Source organism: Sinocyclocheilus anshuiensis, unplaced genomic scaffold, assembly GCF_001515605.1.
Source record: "Sinocyclocheilus anshuiensis isolate Anshui unplaced genomic scaffold, SAMN03320099.WGS_v1.1 scaffold103, whole genome shotgun sequence".
Taxonomy (NCBI): domain Eukaryota; kingdom Metazoa; phylum Chordata; class Actinopteri; order Cypriniformes; family Cyprinidae; genus Sinocyclocheilus; species Sinocyclocheilus anshuiensis.
In genome coordinates, this window is record NW_015548201.1 from 822,102 (window position 1) to 840,386 (window position 18,285).

The window sequence follows — 18,285 nt, forward strand, 5'->3', positions numbered from 1 at the left end:
CCGGTTGTCCGAGCCCCGGACTTTAGCTGCCCCTTCCTGCTGCAGACGGATGCCTCCGACACGGGACTGGGAGCTGTCCTGTCGCAGATCCAGGAAGGTGAGGAGCATCCGGTCATTTATATTAGCAGGAAGCTGACCCCGGCTGAGAGAAATTACGCCGCGGTGGAGAAGGAGGCCCTGGCCGTCAAGTGGGCAGTCCTGGAGCTGCGCTACTACCTCCTTGGCCGGAAGTTCACCCTGGTTACGGACCATGCACCCCTTCAGTGGATGGCCCGCGCTAAGAACACCAATGCCAGGGTGACTCGATGGTTCCTCGCGCTCCAGTACTTCCACTTCGTGGTGCGTCATCGGGCTGGAGCCGCGAACGCCAATATTTTGAAGGGCAATGTTCTTAGTTGAGGGAGTCCTGGTTATTTCATTTCCACTGCCTCGTGAGCTGTCTCTTTGACCGCGAGTGATTCATAATGTGACAGCGTGATGAACCCTCTGTCTGTGATTAAGGAGACTAATTGGTTTGAATATACTCTGGTGGCGTCCTTGGAGTGGATAGAGTTGCAGACACTATGAATGTGCACACTGCATATCAGCTTACAGTGCCACAGCTGACAACCAAGTCACTGGCTCAGCTCGGAGAAGATGCAGTGAGGTATCCTTCGAAAAAAAGAATGGGAAAATAAAACAAGACGTTCCCCAATTACAGCTATTTTCATTGTAAAAGGAAAATGGTCGTCATTGTCATAACACAATCATTAGTATATAAATGGAAGCACTTCTTTACCCGTTTTATAAAAACATCTTTATAAGGTGTTCGCATTCGCTCGTGTCCCGATTTACATAAAACTGCGTGGATTACCGTGTAATTGGATCACTTCACCCTTCCATTTTGGGCCATGTCGGTATAATAACGTTGCAGTTTAACAAAGCTACAGAGCTCTTTCACAACACTCCTGACTAAACACATAAAACATTTTGTACTGTTTGCAGTCATATAATCTTACCAGTGTTGGGGAGGGTTAGGCGGCCACCCAGGAAATTGAAAGTGCCATAGGAGGTGTTGACGTTGTCTCTCGGTAGCGTTTTGAAATACATCTGAGAGGACAGGCTGTTCATGAAGTCATTGGGATCACTAGGCAGTTTGCCATTGTGCAGCGTGTGGGAGCTGTTAGGAAGTGGCTCCAGGAGGGGGCCGTTACTCACGGAGAACTTCCCAGTGACTTCGTGGCGAGAACGCAGAGTTCCCTGGTAGCTTGTGGTGGTGGTAGTCAAATCGGGTTGGATGGTGAGCAAATGAGAGTTTTCTGTAGAAACAGAGAGAAAGAAACAAGTGAAAAAAAAAAAAACACTCTGAAAGGTCACAGTGGTTAAAAGTGCTCAACACAAATTGAAATTCAGTGCAAATGCACAAATCTATGGATGTAGCCGGGCCTTCGGCGCTGAGAGAGACTCACTCGTAAATAAATCAATGCCTCCTCCTCTCTAGCAGCCACAATCAATTCCATTCAGAGTTTAAAGAAAGCCTGCCAGTCACGGTTTACATTTTTTACACTTTAAATAAAGCTTTCTGTGTGGCTTTATTCAGGTTCAAATCCCCAGAATCTAACTCTATATTTTGTGATTTCAGAAATGTTCTTGTTTTTTCCCCATGTTAAACAATTTACATATGTAAAAATAAAAATGCACAGCAGTAGGCAGATTTGTTTCGTGGGAAGATCAATGGAAATCAGCTTAATGCTACTATTACCAAATCACTTCCCATGGTAGCAGGCGGATGAGTAAAGGTCTCCTCTCACTTATGACTTCAAAGATGATTTAAGTAAAACCACCACATTCATTTGCAACTGTGAAGATGACACACAAAATTATGACTACCTCCATTTAATGCAAACACCGCACATACACGGACATAATTGTAAGACTATGAATTGCCATGGCCACAGGTGGCACAGGAACTCGGGCACTGGGATGAAAGAATGGGTGAGAAACACCGTGACGAGGGGTGGATAGTGTAGAGAAACAATAGCCTACTGCTGCGGGTTGCCCTGCGCGGTGCCCACACACCTGGCTTGGTGGGCTTGATGCCCATGGGCTGGAAGCCAGTGGTGAGGATGGAGGAGTCGGCCACATCTGCATCGAGACCTTCCTTCTTTCTGCGGTAGACCAACACCAGTACAATCAGCAGCAGAGTCAGACAAAGAGCCACTGCCACGATGCCCACGTACAAGGCCACATCCTCAGCACCTGATGCCGCTGCGCAAGGACAGAAAAAGAGACATATGTGTCAGTAATAGCCACACAAAATATTGGTTACCATATTGTCAATATTAGCATTTTTATTTGTCAGCAATGAGTTGCAGCAAAGGTCAACTTCTGGATTGTAGATCTAGCACAGATTGTAGATCTGGTTTACATTCATAATATTTATAATATCAGCAATTCTATTGGTTAAAACAGAGAAATAAAAAAGGTTCTAGGTTCTCTCTGTAATACTTTCAAATACATTTTTAATTAATGATTTTTATTAAAAACATTAATATAATTGTGCTACGTAATGCCTAAATACATTACTTCAGTGTCACATGATCCTTCAGAAATCATTCTAATATGCTTATTTTGTGCTAAAGAATAATTTATTATCCTCAATTTTTAAAACAATTGTGCTGCTTAAAAGTTTTGTGGAAACAGTGATTTTTTTCTCTCTTTTTTTTCAGGATTATTTGATGAACAGAAAGTTCAAAAGAACAGCATTTAGTAGAAATCTCATGTAACATTATAAATGTCTTTCCTGTCACTTTTGAGGAATTTAATCTGTCCTAGCTTAATAAAAGTACTAACTTCCTGTATAGCCCACTGTAATTGCCAAAATGTGCAGTAAACTAAAGACAACACTGCATAAAATACCTTCTTGACTTTTATAAGACATTTAGAGGGAAAAAAAATATCTGGGATGATACATTGAATTAAGCATACAACTCAAAGAGGTCAATGAGGTCAGTATATAACTATTTTAAATATGTAATGTGTACGGTTTCACATGAAAGAAAATAGCACTGCATACTGTGCAATGCATGCAGTATTCAACTCCAAACATTTGCCTGAATAGATGGTTTAAAACTGCGTAAAGTGATAATCAATGTCAATTTTAGAATTAAATACCTGTTCTTCTCATGTATTACTTTGTAATCTGATGTTAACCAAATTTTGCCAGATGCCAGTTTTTTTTTTTTTCTCTAAGCATAAAATTATTATCAAACAGAATTACCTAAACCTGACTTGGCTTGCATTGTGTGTAAGGGAATTAACTGCTGGGAAAACATTTCAGTAGATGTGCAGCTTCCCTACTGCCGCCTCCTTAAAAAGGTAATCATATCTGTGCTTCAGTGGGTTGTTCTGCAGTTGGAAAGACGGGAGTGTTTGCTGGCAGCCTGCTACATCAGCATTCTTCAAGCTGCTGAATTTATGGCTGTGATTTTGAAAGACACTTCCTTCCAAAAAGAGGGAGAGAGACAGGGAGTGAGAGTGTGTGTTTCTGACACAAAGCAGATTTCCTTATGAATCCACATAATTTCATGTGCCCTCTCTCGTTGTGGCCTGCAGCTTTATGGCTAAGTACCCAGAGACAATCACATCCAAAATTATTCTAATCAATTGTTTCGGTGGGAAATTAGATTTGTGAGGGTTGTCTCTGTGGCATGCTGATTTGTTGGGTGGTAGAGGTGTGGAGAGACCCAGTGGCTCTGCATCGTGACGAGAGTCTGCAGAGGCGTATTCAGGCCTATTTAGATGCTCCATGGACTGACAGCTAAAATCTATGAGGAATCGCTCAGCCAAAGCTCCTGAATTCAGGGGTAGAGTCACAGCTGTGCATATGGGCCATATCACTGAGCATTACGTCCTGCATCATAGTCTCCTCACACAAAGTGGGGTCAACAGAAGGCCAAATCAAGAATAAATGTGCATGTCTTTAACAGTCAAAAAACTCCAGGGAGAAATTGCTGACAAATTATATCTGACAAAACCTCTTTTTGGGGATGTGGGGAAAAGTGCTTTATAAATAGAGTAAATAATGCATCTTAATTCTATCTATCTATCTATCTATCTATCTATATGGGACAGAAGTTCTACATTACGAATTGTGTGTTAGTTTGTAAACTCATTCTTGTTTATATTGTTGTGTTTAATTTAAAGTTACAATTTACTTTTGAAACATTTATTTTTTTTAGCCCTTAATTAGCCTTTTATTTCCTTTTCATTAGTGTGAACAAAACTGTACAGGAAGTTTGACTCACTTTCACGATCACACTAACATCCTGAGACTCTCTGCTTGGTTTGTTTGGACTAAACGAGAGTGAGATTATCAAAGGAAGTGATTACATTAGAATCATCCCCAAGCCCAAAATCACACAGACAATTAAAACAGGGCTGTCAATTACCATTATGCAAGTCTGCGTCACTCTAATTAAGCTGTCTTCTAATTGTTCATCACACTCTTAATCACCAGAGTCGCAATAAACAGCCTCATTGCTATCAGCGGAGTTGTTACTTAAGACAATCTACACTTCTCAGGACTACAGGTGCCTAGTCCAGTTAATTTCATCCAAATATAGCTCCATTATCCTGACGTGACAACAAAGTATCGCTAATGCCGCTCAGGGGTCATCGGCAACATGTCTTGACATGTTTTGTTGAACAGGTTTGACTGATGACTCTGTCAATACGACATGATACCGTGCAAGCAGGAGGGTGGCTGAGCTCCAGGAAGTGGTATTACATCAGGCCTTGTTTCATGACAGCTGGTCAATCATGAATGACTGAGCGCATGCAAACAGGAATCACTCCTGCGTTTCTGTATCGACGATGCATTAAGTATGTCTGTGGGAAGTGACTTTGTCATGGTTTAAGAGGGCTTACGATATCATAAACTGACAGTCGTTGCACCGTGAGACGATGGGGGCTGGGTTTGTGCCTGTAGCATGTGCGCTCCAGTTGCTGAAAATAGCATGAAAAAAAAGAAGATTAATAGGCTGAAGAGTCTGTAAATCTGTAAAACCCTCCAGAGTGGAAGCAAACTTACTCTCCACTGAATCATGAAATGCAGTTTCTGGTAGAGGTAGAGAGAGAGGTAGAGGTAGGTAGAGGTAGAGAGAGAGAGAGAGAGAGAGAGAGAGAGAGAGAGAGAGAGAGAGAGAGAGAGAGAGAGAGAGAGAGAGAGAGAGAGAGAGAGAGAGAGAGAGAGAGAGAGAGAGAGAGAGAGAGAGAGAGAGAGAGAGAGAGAGAGAGAGAGAGAGATTCTCTCAACAACGAGGAGTTAGACAAGGTTGCCCATTGAGCCCCACTCTGTTTAACATTTATATCAATGAATTAGCCAAAGAATTAAACAATTCGACTGCCCCCGGCCCAAGCCTAACTGAATCAGAAATCAAATGTCTCCTCTATGCAGATGATTTAGTCATTCTGTCAAAAACAAAAGAGGGACTACAACAGCTCCTCGACATCATAGAGACATTCAGTCAAACATGGGCTCTTAAAATCAACCTCGCAAAAACAAAAATAATGATTTTTCAAAAGAGACCCAGGTGTAAGGAAAATAAACACACTTTCAGAGCGGGAAACCAGGTCCTCCAACACACCCATGAATACAGCTATCTGGGACTAAAAATCAGCTCAACAGGGAACTTCAATCTGGCTGTGAATGAACTGAAAGCAAAGGCACTGAGAGTCTTCTACATGATCAAAAATACAATTCAATTTGAAATTCCAATTCAAACCTGGCTAAAAATCCTAAAAGCAATAATCGAACCAATCGCTCTTTATGGCAGTGAGATATGGAGACCCCCAAAAACCCAAGATTTCTCCAAATGGGAAAAAGAAGAAATTGTATGCATAGAAATTATGCATACCCAAATTTGTAAAAGCATCTTAAAAGTTAACAGAGCAACCCCAAACAACTCGTGCAGAGCTGAATTAGGACAATACCCATTATTAATTAGTATTCAAAAGAGAGCTGTGAAATTCCACCAGCACCTGAGATGCAGTGATGCGAGCTCTTACCAGACTGAAGCCCTGCAGTGGCAGGAGCAGAACCTGCAGAAGAGTGCCCTTTTACAGCTGGTGCTCAAACTACACCCAAACCAGCACAGCACAATCCGGCCCAACCAAATCACACAGCTACAAAAACACAATTACATTGCTTATTGGAAAGATGCCATTAAATGACAAAAGAAGATGGAGCTGTATTTAGACCTGAAAAGAGACTACAAACCAGCAGAATCTGCGGCAAGACTTCTTCTGAAGTGTCGCAAACATGAACACATTCTCCAATTCTCAGATCTCTACACTGGTTGCCGGTTCATCAGAGAATAGACTTCAAAATTCTACTCTTTGTTTTTAAATCGTTACATAACCTAGCTCCTGTCTACCTCTCTTAACTTCTTCATTTATACACTCCATCTAGAAGCCTAAGGTCTTGCGACCAGGCTTTGTTGGTAGTTCCACATGTTAGACTTAAGCGTAGAGGGGAGCGTGCATTTGCGGTGGCAGGGCCACGGCTTTGGAATACCCTGCCTTTAGAAATTAGAATGGCCCCTTCTCTGCCTGTCTTTAAGTCCCTGCTAAAAACCTATCTGTTTTCCTTAGTGTATTGATTACTGTTATTCGGTAATTTTTTAATGGGTTGTTCATATTTTTATTTGGCTTGTTTTCTGTGTATGTTTTTATAAATCTCTTTTCTGTAAAGCACTTTGGTCAGCCTACCGGCTGCTGTAAATGTGCTATACAAATAAAATGAACTTGAACAGAATACCTGAGCTGTGTAAAAGATCACAAATTAAGAAAGACACTGACAAAATACAGACTGAGTGATCACTGTCTGGCTATAGAGAGAGGACGACACAGACAGAGATGGCAGCAGAGACTGTGTTCACTGTGCTCACAGAAAGAGCTGGAAACAGAGGAACATTTCTTACTGCACTGTGATTACTATCACAACATTAGAGCTGCATATTTCCCCAAATTCCTACAAATTAAACCACATTTTATGGCATTACCAAATACAGTAAAATTAAGTCACATTTTAGGGGAAGATTCCAAAATGATCATAACAGCAGCAAGATATGTATCAGCCTGTAACAAACTAAGACTGTCAGCCAGTGAACAAAACTGAAGCAAGAGCATTTCTTACATGTACTGTTGTGCAAATTTTTTTTTTTTAACAATGTCTTTAATATTTTTCTTGTTTTTTTGTTTGTTTGTGTACACATGTACTTATTTACTTAATTATTTTACAGATCTTTTCTTGTTTTGTTTATGTATTATATAATCGTTTATTCCTTATTCATGTAATGGACAATGCTTTGGCAATACTGTGCAAGTCATGCCAATAAAGCTCATTTGAATTTGAATTTGAGAGAGAGAGAGAGAGAGAGAGAGAGAGAAAACAAGTAAAATAAATAAACATTTAAATTAAATTATTGAAAACATTAAAAACTACATGGCAAAATCTCAAATCTGTGACAAAACTTGAAAACAATTTTAAATTGTATTTTTTATATATTGATATATTTTATAAATATCACATATTTTGTGAATTTATGTAACAAAATGAATAAGTTGTCACTAATATAACCAAAACAAATAATAATTAAAACGAACATTAATACTAATATTAATAATACTAATAATATTAATATTAATAATACTTATAATAATACTAATATGTGTGTGTGTGTGTGTGTGTGAAATGTAAAATTGTATTCATTAAATAAATACATTTTGTCAATTTATATAACCAAATTACTAATAATTACTAATTACTTATTAAACAAATGATGAAATATTAAATACAAATATTAAATACATAGTTGTGCATAAAATTATATTATAAACACAGATGCATGATCCAACACATTAAGCTGTAGTACTCAGTGAAACCCATGCTAGAAATAAAAAATAAAAAAATAAATAAATTAATGAATTAATGTGTGTTATATCACTTAATACAACCACAGCTACAAATGGTTAATTGATATACAGTATGTTTTGTGTGTTTAGTTAACTACACTTACTGAAAAAAACAATTTCCACTTTCTGTTTTTTAAATGTTCAACTGTGAGAGATAGAATATAATATATTACCCTTCACAATATAAAGAAGTGTTATAAAAGTGTTACTTCTAAAGCAATATGCAGAAATAGTATATCACATCATATTATCCACCACTTAATGTGCCAATCACTGGCATCCTACAAAATGCAGGATGTAATTCATCCCATAAGTTTCTCTCCCCTTCTATCCAGCTGAACCGTTCTCCTTCACCCCCTCTCCCTGCTTTATTTCACCTGGTAATCTCTTTGCACGTATCAGAGCCTCCTTGTGCAACTTTTTATCAGGTCTAACAGATGTATTGAAGAGCCAATCACTGAAGTTGCCTACAGCCCGGGCTGGCGTTCCCTCTGCCCTGCTCAATAAATGAACAGATATCCATCACGCTTTAATTGACACAGTTAATCAGCTTTTATAATTGGATGGATTCTGCCTGATTCCGCGCGACAGTATTCTGCCTCCACAGCACCTCGTCTCTGATTCGCTTTCAAGCGCTTTCTCTCTCACCTCGCCTTGATGTGGAGGCGGTGGGGGAAAAGGCAGACGAACTGCTTTCGGTATCAGATTCCCCCACCCTTGCTCCCTTTTTGCTGTAATCAACACAAAACAGAGCGAGCGATGTTCCTGCTGTTCCAGAGGCTGATGTAAGGTGTGTTGAAACACAGGTTTCTGGAGGTGTAACAGAGTGGGCTCCGAACATCTAACAGCGGGGCGTCAGGCCTGGCCTGAGGGGACCAAACTCCGCCTGTGGGTAAATCTCAGAGAGTGCCTCCCCTCCTCTCACGGTGGGATACAGCCAACAACCTGCAATTCTCCTATCATGGCTGACAGAAACAGGTTCAGACTTGTAACAACGAAATTGTAAGAGACGGTAGTGATTCTGTCAGGAAGATCGTGTTGAAGTTGATGCTGGCTCTCTGTCTGTGTTGTGCTATTGATAAAACACTAGCATGTGGTGTTATCAGGAAGCATTTATCATGGAAAGGTAGATATTGGTTGCAAAACCGATACTGTTATTTGTGGTTATTTATGAGAAGATGAAAATGTGGAGGTAATCATAAAAAGTCCAAAATTTAATCTTTAGAATCTTATCACAGTGGTAAAAATTGAAAAAATAGGTATTACTGAATGAGTCCCTTAGTATGAAAGACAAAGAGTAGATTTGCACTCAAAGGTTACAATGTTATTTCCACTATTGCTAAATGGCTAAAAACAAAGTGCTTTTAAATGTCTTTATTTACTTTATTCCACAAATTAGCCTGATTGTGTCACGGTGCACACACACGAGGAACGAGGAGACACTGGAGAATATATGGGAAGGCACCTGGGGAGCAGAACACACAAAACATGGAACAGAGTCTGACAGATTGTCAGTGCAGGCTGCATTAATTTAGCAACATGACTTTTCCTTTCCATCATCACTTTGTTTCCCAGCAACACCTGGGTGTAATTTCACCAGGTGGTGATGCACGAAACTGTTAATTATCCTGACTAGATGAATGGAGGTTATGAGAGGCGTTATGCAGCATCCGCACTGTAGTTATCCACCGATTTGTAAAAATCAAACAATAGACACCTCTAATAAAATTCTATTTGGTGGCCGTGATTTTGAATCAACACCCTTGTATATCCTGGAACAATATTCCTATCAACCAATCAGCTGCAAGCTCAATGCTAGTCTTTAGAAATCTTAAAAGAAATTATGCAACTTTATTTTCACTAGAAATATATTGGTATACTTGTATTATATAAAGAAATGACTTGTAAAAATGTATTTATGATATAAAAATATAACTATTTATTGGTATTTAATATTTTTTAAATATAAAAAATAAAAAGATAATTGCATAAAATATAAAAGTCAGTATTGTGTATACATATGGTTAGAAAAAATGATATAAGATATAAAAATATAACTATTTATTAATATTGAATACATAATGTTATTATGAAGTCATTGTTATGAGGTCAATGTATTATATATTTTTATACATTATAATTAATATTTATTATTAAAATCTCTGCTGCAACAGATACGTCGAATATAAATATTTTCATTCTTACACAACCCTGGTAAAAAGAACTCAAGCACTGTTTGAAAAGCTAATTGCTTTTGATGGGAATATCTTTTCTAGCACCAACGTGACAAAACACTGCTGATTTAGAAACACGTCATATTTAACAAAAACATTGATTCTATTTATGGCACGTGCATGATGGAAGCACGAGTATTAACCTGTCCTCCTCGACCACATCCACAGTACAGAGTGAACAGTCATTCTGATGCTCTTCAAATCACTCAGTTGCTTTGGATTTCTATGCTTTTTAACTTGCATTTAACCCATAGCAGGTGCTCAAGGGCTAATCTCCACCTTGAATTACGAGGACACTAAATGCTACTTTTATTTCAACAAGAGTTTCCACTAACAACTAATTAAAGACTCAGAGGAAGGGAAAAAAAAAAACATTTCCTGTGCAGTGGAGTAGCCAAAACAGGCAGGATTTTCTGCTTATTACTTTATAAAACAGGTCTATTGTCTGGCAAGAGACATCTGCTGAGAACAGATTGGGACAAGAATTTTTCTGCGGCCTGCATTCCAATTTTAAGGGATTTTTGCCTGTATAAGTGTGGGCTTTAAAGAGTTTGAGATAGTACGACCATGTGTAAATGACGTGTGGGAGGGCTCACATTAAAATCTGAAATGTGCAAAAACCTAAAGAATGAGTGGAATGACTCGACTGGCTCCCCTTTGACCCCAGCGCAAAAAAAAAAAAGAGAACTTCCTGGAGGGGGACTACTGTATGTTAACAGTGCAGAACAGCCCAAAATAAAACGCCAATCCTGACACTTTAATCCAAGAGGATGTGAATACAACACTATGATGCACATCTGCTTGGCCAGACCCCCAGCTGAGCAAATTGCTCCATGGCTGCTATCGTACCAGCTTCTGTGCTTTTAATTTGAGCAATATGGGCCAATTAATAACATCCTGACTGCAGAGCAACCTCCCAGAACAGAGGAACGTAAACATCTAATGATAATAACTAGGCCTTGGGCTCGGCTGGCAGGTTGCAATATTCAATATTGCAAAATCTCAACGCTGCAAATATGCTGGGGTGGTTTGAGATGATGCTATGATTGGACATGCCTCCATGTGGCCCTTAGTAGAAAAGCTAAGGTTTCTAGAACTGTATCGACTCGCAGCATGGGGAATACAAACTCTTTACCCTTGACCTCTACTTCTGCACATACTAATGGGAGTGTTTGCTCACACTCTGCCTCTCTTTATCTCTGTCTCTTTCTGTTGACGATCCGTATCAGCAACAGTCATGGCCGTAGCGAGATTAAACAGAATAGCACGTGAAGCAAGTTGCCGAGACGAGTCCCTGATTTCTGCTGGGAGTGAAACAGCCCCAAATTAACTGTTAATAAAGAACAAGTGTTCAGCTCACCACATGTCATGATAACCAGTGGGTAAATTACAGGGCGAGACATTAAAAGTGCAGCTTTTTCTGTTGTTCTGCTGTCTCTATGGGAGGCCTTTAAACTGCGGTTCTTCACAGCTGATATCACACAAAGCGCTTTGGATGACAGACAGGGTGAATAATTCAACTGTGATATGGCCAAAATATATGCCTATAAGTAAGTCAGTGCAAACACTTCAAGTTGCACAAGCTTGCTTGACTATGAACACAATTGTTAATGTGTTAACAAAGCACATGAGAGTTGCATTCTTTGAATGGCCAGAGGAGGGTGCTATATTATTTTGTTCAAATAAATTCAATTTTTTTTACTGGATTCAAAAGTGGTTTTTGCAAGTTCACACTGAATCAATTTTTATACAGTACTGTACAACTTCTAGGAATATTTAAATATCATAGGCAAGAAGAAGAAAGATGTACTAAAACGAACTCAACCTGTTTATCACTATCCAAGCCGCAGAGAATGTTGCCGAACTATATCACCATTTATTTGCACTTGTAACATTATTTATGTATGTATATATATAATAAAGCTGCAAAAATGTCAACAATTCTGTGTTTTTCTGTCAATATGGGGTGCTGTGTGTACATTAATGAGGAAAAAAAATTAACTTAAATGATTTTAGCAAATGGCTGTAATATAACAAAGAGTGAAAAATTTAAGGGGGTCTGAATACTTTCCGTACCCACTGTATATATATATATATATATATACACACACATATATATATATGATGCATTAAATTGATCAAAAGCGACAATAAAGACATTTTGTAATGTAACAATTTTTTTTATACAAATTTAAAAAATTGTAAACATTTTTTAAATAAATGCTGTGATTTTTAAACTTTTACATTTATCAAAGAATCATGGTTTCCAAAGTATCATGTTTCCACAAGAATATTAAGCAGCACAAACGTTTTTTTTTTACATTAATAATAAGAAATGTTTTTGAGCAGCAAATCAGCATAATAGAATGATTTCTGATGAATCATGTTTTTGTATACTATATGCTTTTATACTTCATTTTCATTTAAATCCAGCCTTTGTGAGCATAAGAGAAAAACATAAAATCTTACCAACCCTAAACTTCTGGTGATGCATTATAGTACACAAACAAATAAATTCATTCCAATTTCAGCATTTTAAACTTTCTGGTCAACACAAACTATTCAAGATTTAAAAGTCATATTTCAAGTAGGATTTTTCTAGTTGCAACACTTTTAGCACATAAAGAATGTAGAGCTGGGAAAGCACATTAAACCACATGCTCTAGAAGCTCTTCTGCCCCACACAAAACTGAAATCACACAAAGCTGTGACTTCTCCACAGTCTGCCCTCTGGCATTTGTTTGAACCAATCGTTTCTTGTACAAACAGTTGATAACGGCCACCAGAAGCTCTGATATCAAAAACAATCATCAGAAGAATGGCAATAACACTGCTGCTCCAGAGGACGCCCATTTCAGTGCTGCTGTGGTACTATGGCAACAGCGGCTGCAGGACTGAGAGGGTTAAAATCATAAAAAGAACAGACGAAAAACAGGAACAGGAAAGGTTGTGTGCGGAAAGAAAAGCTGGAAAATAAACAGAGGGAACATAACCCAGCGGACATCAAGACCTTTGACAACTCAAGAATCTCTGATCTGGAAAAGTGACCTTCCTGCAAAAAACACAACCCAACGATACACAAACCCTGCCTGAAATACTAAGCAAAGTGCGTTAATGTAGACCTCCAAGGTGCCCTTCCCAGATTCTTCCCTCCCGTTGTCTGCTAGTTAATGGGACTCTCACTCAGTGGTGTATAAAGTACCTGAAAGCCATACTCAAGTAAAAGTACAGATATCTTACCAGAAAATGACTTTGGTAGAAGTTGAAGTCACCGTTTAGAATATTACTTGAGTAAAAGTCTTAAAGTATGTGATATTTATTGTACTCAAGTACGAAAAGTACTTAAGTATTGAAAGTAAAAGTACAAGTAAATGCAAAATGGAAAAGAAGCAAATAAATATATATAAAAAATGTTCATACACGGCTTGAGTAGCAAGATTGTGTTCAGTTTTAACTCTTTCTTCCATTTTGTATTTTTGGGTAAGAATAAGAAGCACTTCATCCGGTACTTAGTGTCTTTCATTCCAACGTAAGAAAACATTTCTGGAATCTGCATCTAAAATAGCCTTTAGATGTATTTACACAGTTCATGTATCTCAGAGGGGACATTGATCCATTTAACCTGCAGTTACAGATGGATAAATAATGTTTTGTTTTTAACATAAAACGTTGAATACTGATATTTGAAATAATTGAAAACATGAACAAAATAGTCAAAATGTGAAATTAAAACCGCCAGTAGGTGGCAGCAAGTGACTGTTAATGAGGGAGTCATTGAGATTCAACCGATTAATTCAAACGACTGATTCATTCAGAAACAAAGCATTTGACTATGTTAATGAGTGAATCACTGAATCATTTTTATCAACAGATTTGTTAAAAAAGCTGATTCATTCAATAAGTAAACACTGTCCATTGCTCACAGACGCAAAACAGTGCTGTGATCTTTGGAACTATTTTCGTTGGCAAAATTAAGCAAAAACAAGCAATATGTCTAAAATACTGTTCTTTTTAGCAGCATCATATGACCCCTTTAACTATATTAAATTATATAAACATAAAAAAGCATACAAAAGCATTTTTGCCATCTACAATTTAGAATGCCTTGAATTTTGAGTTTTAATAGATTAATAAATCAACGTGCGTGCACTCTGGTGATATAGCCTACTTGATAATGTCAGATCGCACACTTGAGTGGAAAATGAATCATCTGTTATTACTTCGTTACAATACACCACTGCTCTCACTGATGCATCCCAGGCTTCACATCACATTTAGTGATCAATAAAGGAAGCCTGTGTTTTAATCGATTGATTAATCAAGGGACAGAGATGGTGGTACTCACTCTGTGGGCACTGCTCACTGGTGCAGTTGAGGGATTGAAGATCCAGGCCCTGGCAGTCCTTCCCACCGGTGCTGGGTGTAGGTTGGGTACATTCCCTGCTCCTCCACATGGTGCAGTCGGCTCCGCATGGCGACCACTTACTCCACTCGCTCCAACCTCCATGCACTGAACAAACACATATACATATACACACAGAGGAAGTACAATTAGCAATCGATCACACATTAGGGCAGAAACATGCTCAACTCAAGTACACAAACATAAATATTTATCTAATATCTGTATGTGCAGTAACAACAGTGGAGGACAAAAGTTTAAAATAAAAGATATTTTAGTGTTTTTGAAAGATGTCTCTTATGCTCATCAAGCCTGCATTTATTTGATCAAAACTACAGTAAAAAGTAATATTGTGAAATATTATTACAATTTAAAATACCTGTTTTCTATTTTAATATATTTTAAAATGTAATTTATTAAAAAACATGTAAATACATGTAACTATTCCAAACCTTTGGCTGCCAGTGTATCTCAATATTCGAGGGGGAGGTAGTGCCATTCAACTAGCTGTTATTATTCAGGTAGCTAGTCAGTGTTTGAACTATACCGTGGACTTTGGGGGAGCCCACTTGTTTTTTTTTTATAACCCGAGCTCCCCCTAGCTCCCCCGTAGTTCGCACCCAGTAGCTAGTTATAAATATTTCGACTTTAGCTAACCTATCTCAGCAACACACGTGCTCTATAACATGTACGCACAAACTCCACATACCTGCCTTCTGCTCATGTCAGTCACAGTTTTTGACATTGCGGTGATATTATTATAATGCAGCTTATGCAACTTAAGTGCTGTCACACTGATGGATGCAATGCCTGTCTCTATGATACAGATACACTACAACTACATGCAGACGTGCCGCCTCTGTAGCCACAGCTTCACATATGCAGCACATCAACCACCACATTTGAAAACACTATTCCTTGCTTTTTAGCTAAGCATTAGAGACTTGAATACAGCTATGAAGTATAACATTTTTTAACACTTTTGTGGCAGTTAATTTCTTTCCCTGAAGGATGTGTTAGTAAAGGGTTTTTTTTCCATCAAAACACTCACATTTCTGTTTTACATGACCATTTTTAAAACCATGTCTTAAAAGTACGGTATCTAGTTTAATTATTTAATTCTGCTCTGCCTTCCTCTAAGAATATAATATTGTTGTTCAGAAGTTTGACGTTGTTAAGTTTTTGCAATGTTATTCTCACCAAGGCTGCATGTTTTTGAAAAAAAAAAAAAAAAAAAAAAAACTTAAAACAACAGTAATATGGCAAAATATTATTAGTTTAAAGTAGCTGTTTTCTACTTGAATATATTTTAACATTTAATTTATTCCTGCAATGGCAAAGCTGAATTTTAGAAATCATTCTAATATGCTGATTTGGTGCACAAGAGACATTTATTATTATCAATGTTGAATATATACATTTATTGGAAATAAAAATCTTATGTATCATTATGAATGTCTTTACTGTCACTTTTGATTTTTAATCAATTGCATCCTTGCTGAATAAAAATATATATAAAAAAATCTTAAATCATCTGGGTTGGCCAAGCTACTGAATACTGATTTGTTTATATATAAATGTGGGTGGCCATATGCTAATTTTCTCATGGTTGTGACATCAAAACCATGTATGACATATTTGTTCAACTAAGCATCCATGAATGGTCTGAGTGGAATGAAAAAAAAAAAAGGAGTTTTTCATTCACAATATTAAAGTATGTCTACGATAACCAGATTACAATTTCAAGTGTGAAAAGCCCATAGGAGGATAAAAGGCAGGAGGGAAATTCTGTATGTGTGTTTATGCCCAGTGTAACGACACTCAAATGTCCTATTTCCTCCCAAGCCATGGGAGAAGTATTTTATTTCCATTTCTCATTCTCACAGGGCCCTGTTATACGTCAGCTGGTCCGGAGGCCATTTTGGAAGTCTTATTCAGGCTGACGTTGTGCCAGGTTGGGGAAGGTTACTACAGGGCTAATGTGAGCAGCTCTGGTAATGAGCTCTCTAGGGGCGCTGAGCTGCGCCCTCACAGGACCAAGAGCAGGGGTGAATTATGGCACTTGGATACAGAGTTACTGATGACTCCATTCGACAGACTTAGGATCAGACACGCTGGGCTGTTCATTAACCTCTGGCTTTATAACATATTCACTATGCGGTTCTACTCCGCTAACCCGACCCTGACAGTACAGTGAGGTAGAGGTCTACACGGGTCCAAAAATTCATGCTACACTGAACCGACCCGGACCCGTCTATTATTTTGAAAGTTGGACCTGGGCCCGTGCAGAACCGAGAAATGTCAAAAATGTACTACCCGGAACCGACGCGGACCGTCAATTATTTGAAAGATGGACCCGAACCCGGCCGGGAAGACACAGACCCGACTGGACCCGATCGGCACATATTCCACAGCAAATTGCTATTAACAAGTCGATAAACAAGTTGCGAAAATTAAACTTTTTGTCTTACCTAATGTAAGAAGACTTCTCCGTTGTACCTGACTGTGATGCACACAAAGCTTTACTTATTTGCTATCATCTCTGTGCTCTCTGAGCCGAGTCTGAGCAAAAATTTGAGATATAACAACAAGACGGTTCATTCATAATATTATTAAAAAAATTATCAATAATAACTCACATCACTCATGAAGGTATCCATTATCACCGTGCGTGTGCATTAACTCAGCCCACCCTGCTTCTGATGACGTCGCTCGTGGGTTTTTTTTCTTTTCCCCACCTTATTTCAAATTACCGACTCACACTTTTCTCATCTTATTTTTAAAAGTTGAAAGTTACAAAACAACACACGCACAGCGCTGACTGACTCTGATAACGGCCGGGTGTTCTCCGAGTCCGATCGACTCGGGTATTACACACAATGTTAAACAGACCCGGGACCCAAAGTAATAGATTGGGACCCGACCCGGACCCGGCTGACCATTTAAAATATAGCCCCGAACCCGTACGGATCCCGGGTCCTCGGGTCTCGGGTCCTCCGTGTAGACCTCTACAGTGAGGTCACCGCTTGGCCAAACAACCAGCTAATAAAGTACTTGCGAGCCTTAGTGATAAAGATGAAGAGTCTGCCATCATAAATGGCTGTGAATAAAGACGATATTTAGTAATAGCCTGCCAAACGAGAGTGGGTTTTTCATATTTAAATATACAGAAAGATTATTAAGCAACACAGAATGATATTCGTACTAACAAAGAATGTGTGGAGTGCATCTAAAAGAGATGCAGAAACAGCTTTTGATCAAACATTTGGCAGGGAGAGTAGCGAGGCAATAAAATAATTGTCCTTGTTTGCCATTGAGTGGACACATTTGCGAGCAAGGCAGGCTTATATCATCACACTAGCCTGAACTTGGAACTGATCCTTAATGAATACATTACAATAAGAAGCGTGTTCCTGTCTCTGATTCTTCACATGAATTTTAAAAGGCAGGTGATGAGAGATCAACAGCTAAGAGATGGAGAAAAGGCTCTTTCTTCTCTTGGAAAATCTGCACAAAGCATCTAAGAGGAAGTCTTTTGACTCATCTGAGAAGAAAAGAGTTACAGATAAAACACTAGCAGCAAAATAGACATTAAAGTCAACATAAAACGGCATTCTCAACCCATTTGACTTGATAATGTGACATTTCCAAATAAAAAGGATTTTCATTAAAAAAAAAAAAAAAAAAAAAAAT

The 18,285-nt window shown here is 38.4% G+C and overlaps 1 protein-coding gene across 1 annotated transcript in view; it reads right to left on the reverse strand.

Moving 5' to 3' along the window:
• Positions 1-18,285, reverse strand: part of LOC107653334 (netrin receptor UNC5A-like) — a 239,493-nt gene that overhangs the window by 39,160 nt on the left and 182,048 nt on the right. Inside the window, exons 7-9 of the mRNA XM_016440025.1 lie at positions 14,536-14,700; positions 2,059-2,247; positions 999-1,298 (exon numbers count right to left, since the gene is read on the reverse strand). Of these exons, the coding sequence (XP_016295511.1) occupies positions 999-1,298; positions 2,059-2,247; positions 14,536-14,700 (654 nt within the window). The remainder of the gene's footprint in view (positions 1-998; positions 1,299-2,058; positions 2,248-14,535; positions 14,701-18,285) is intronic.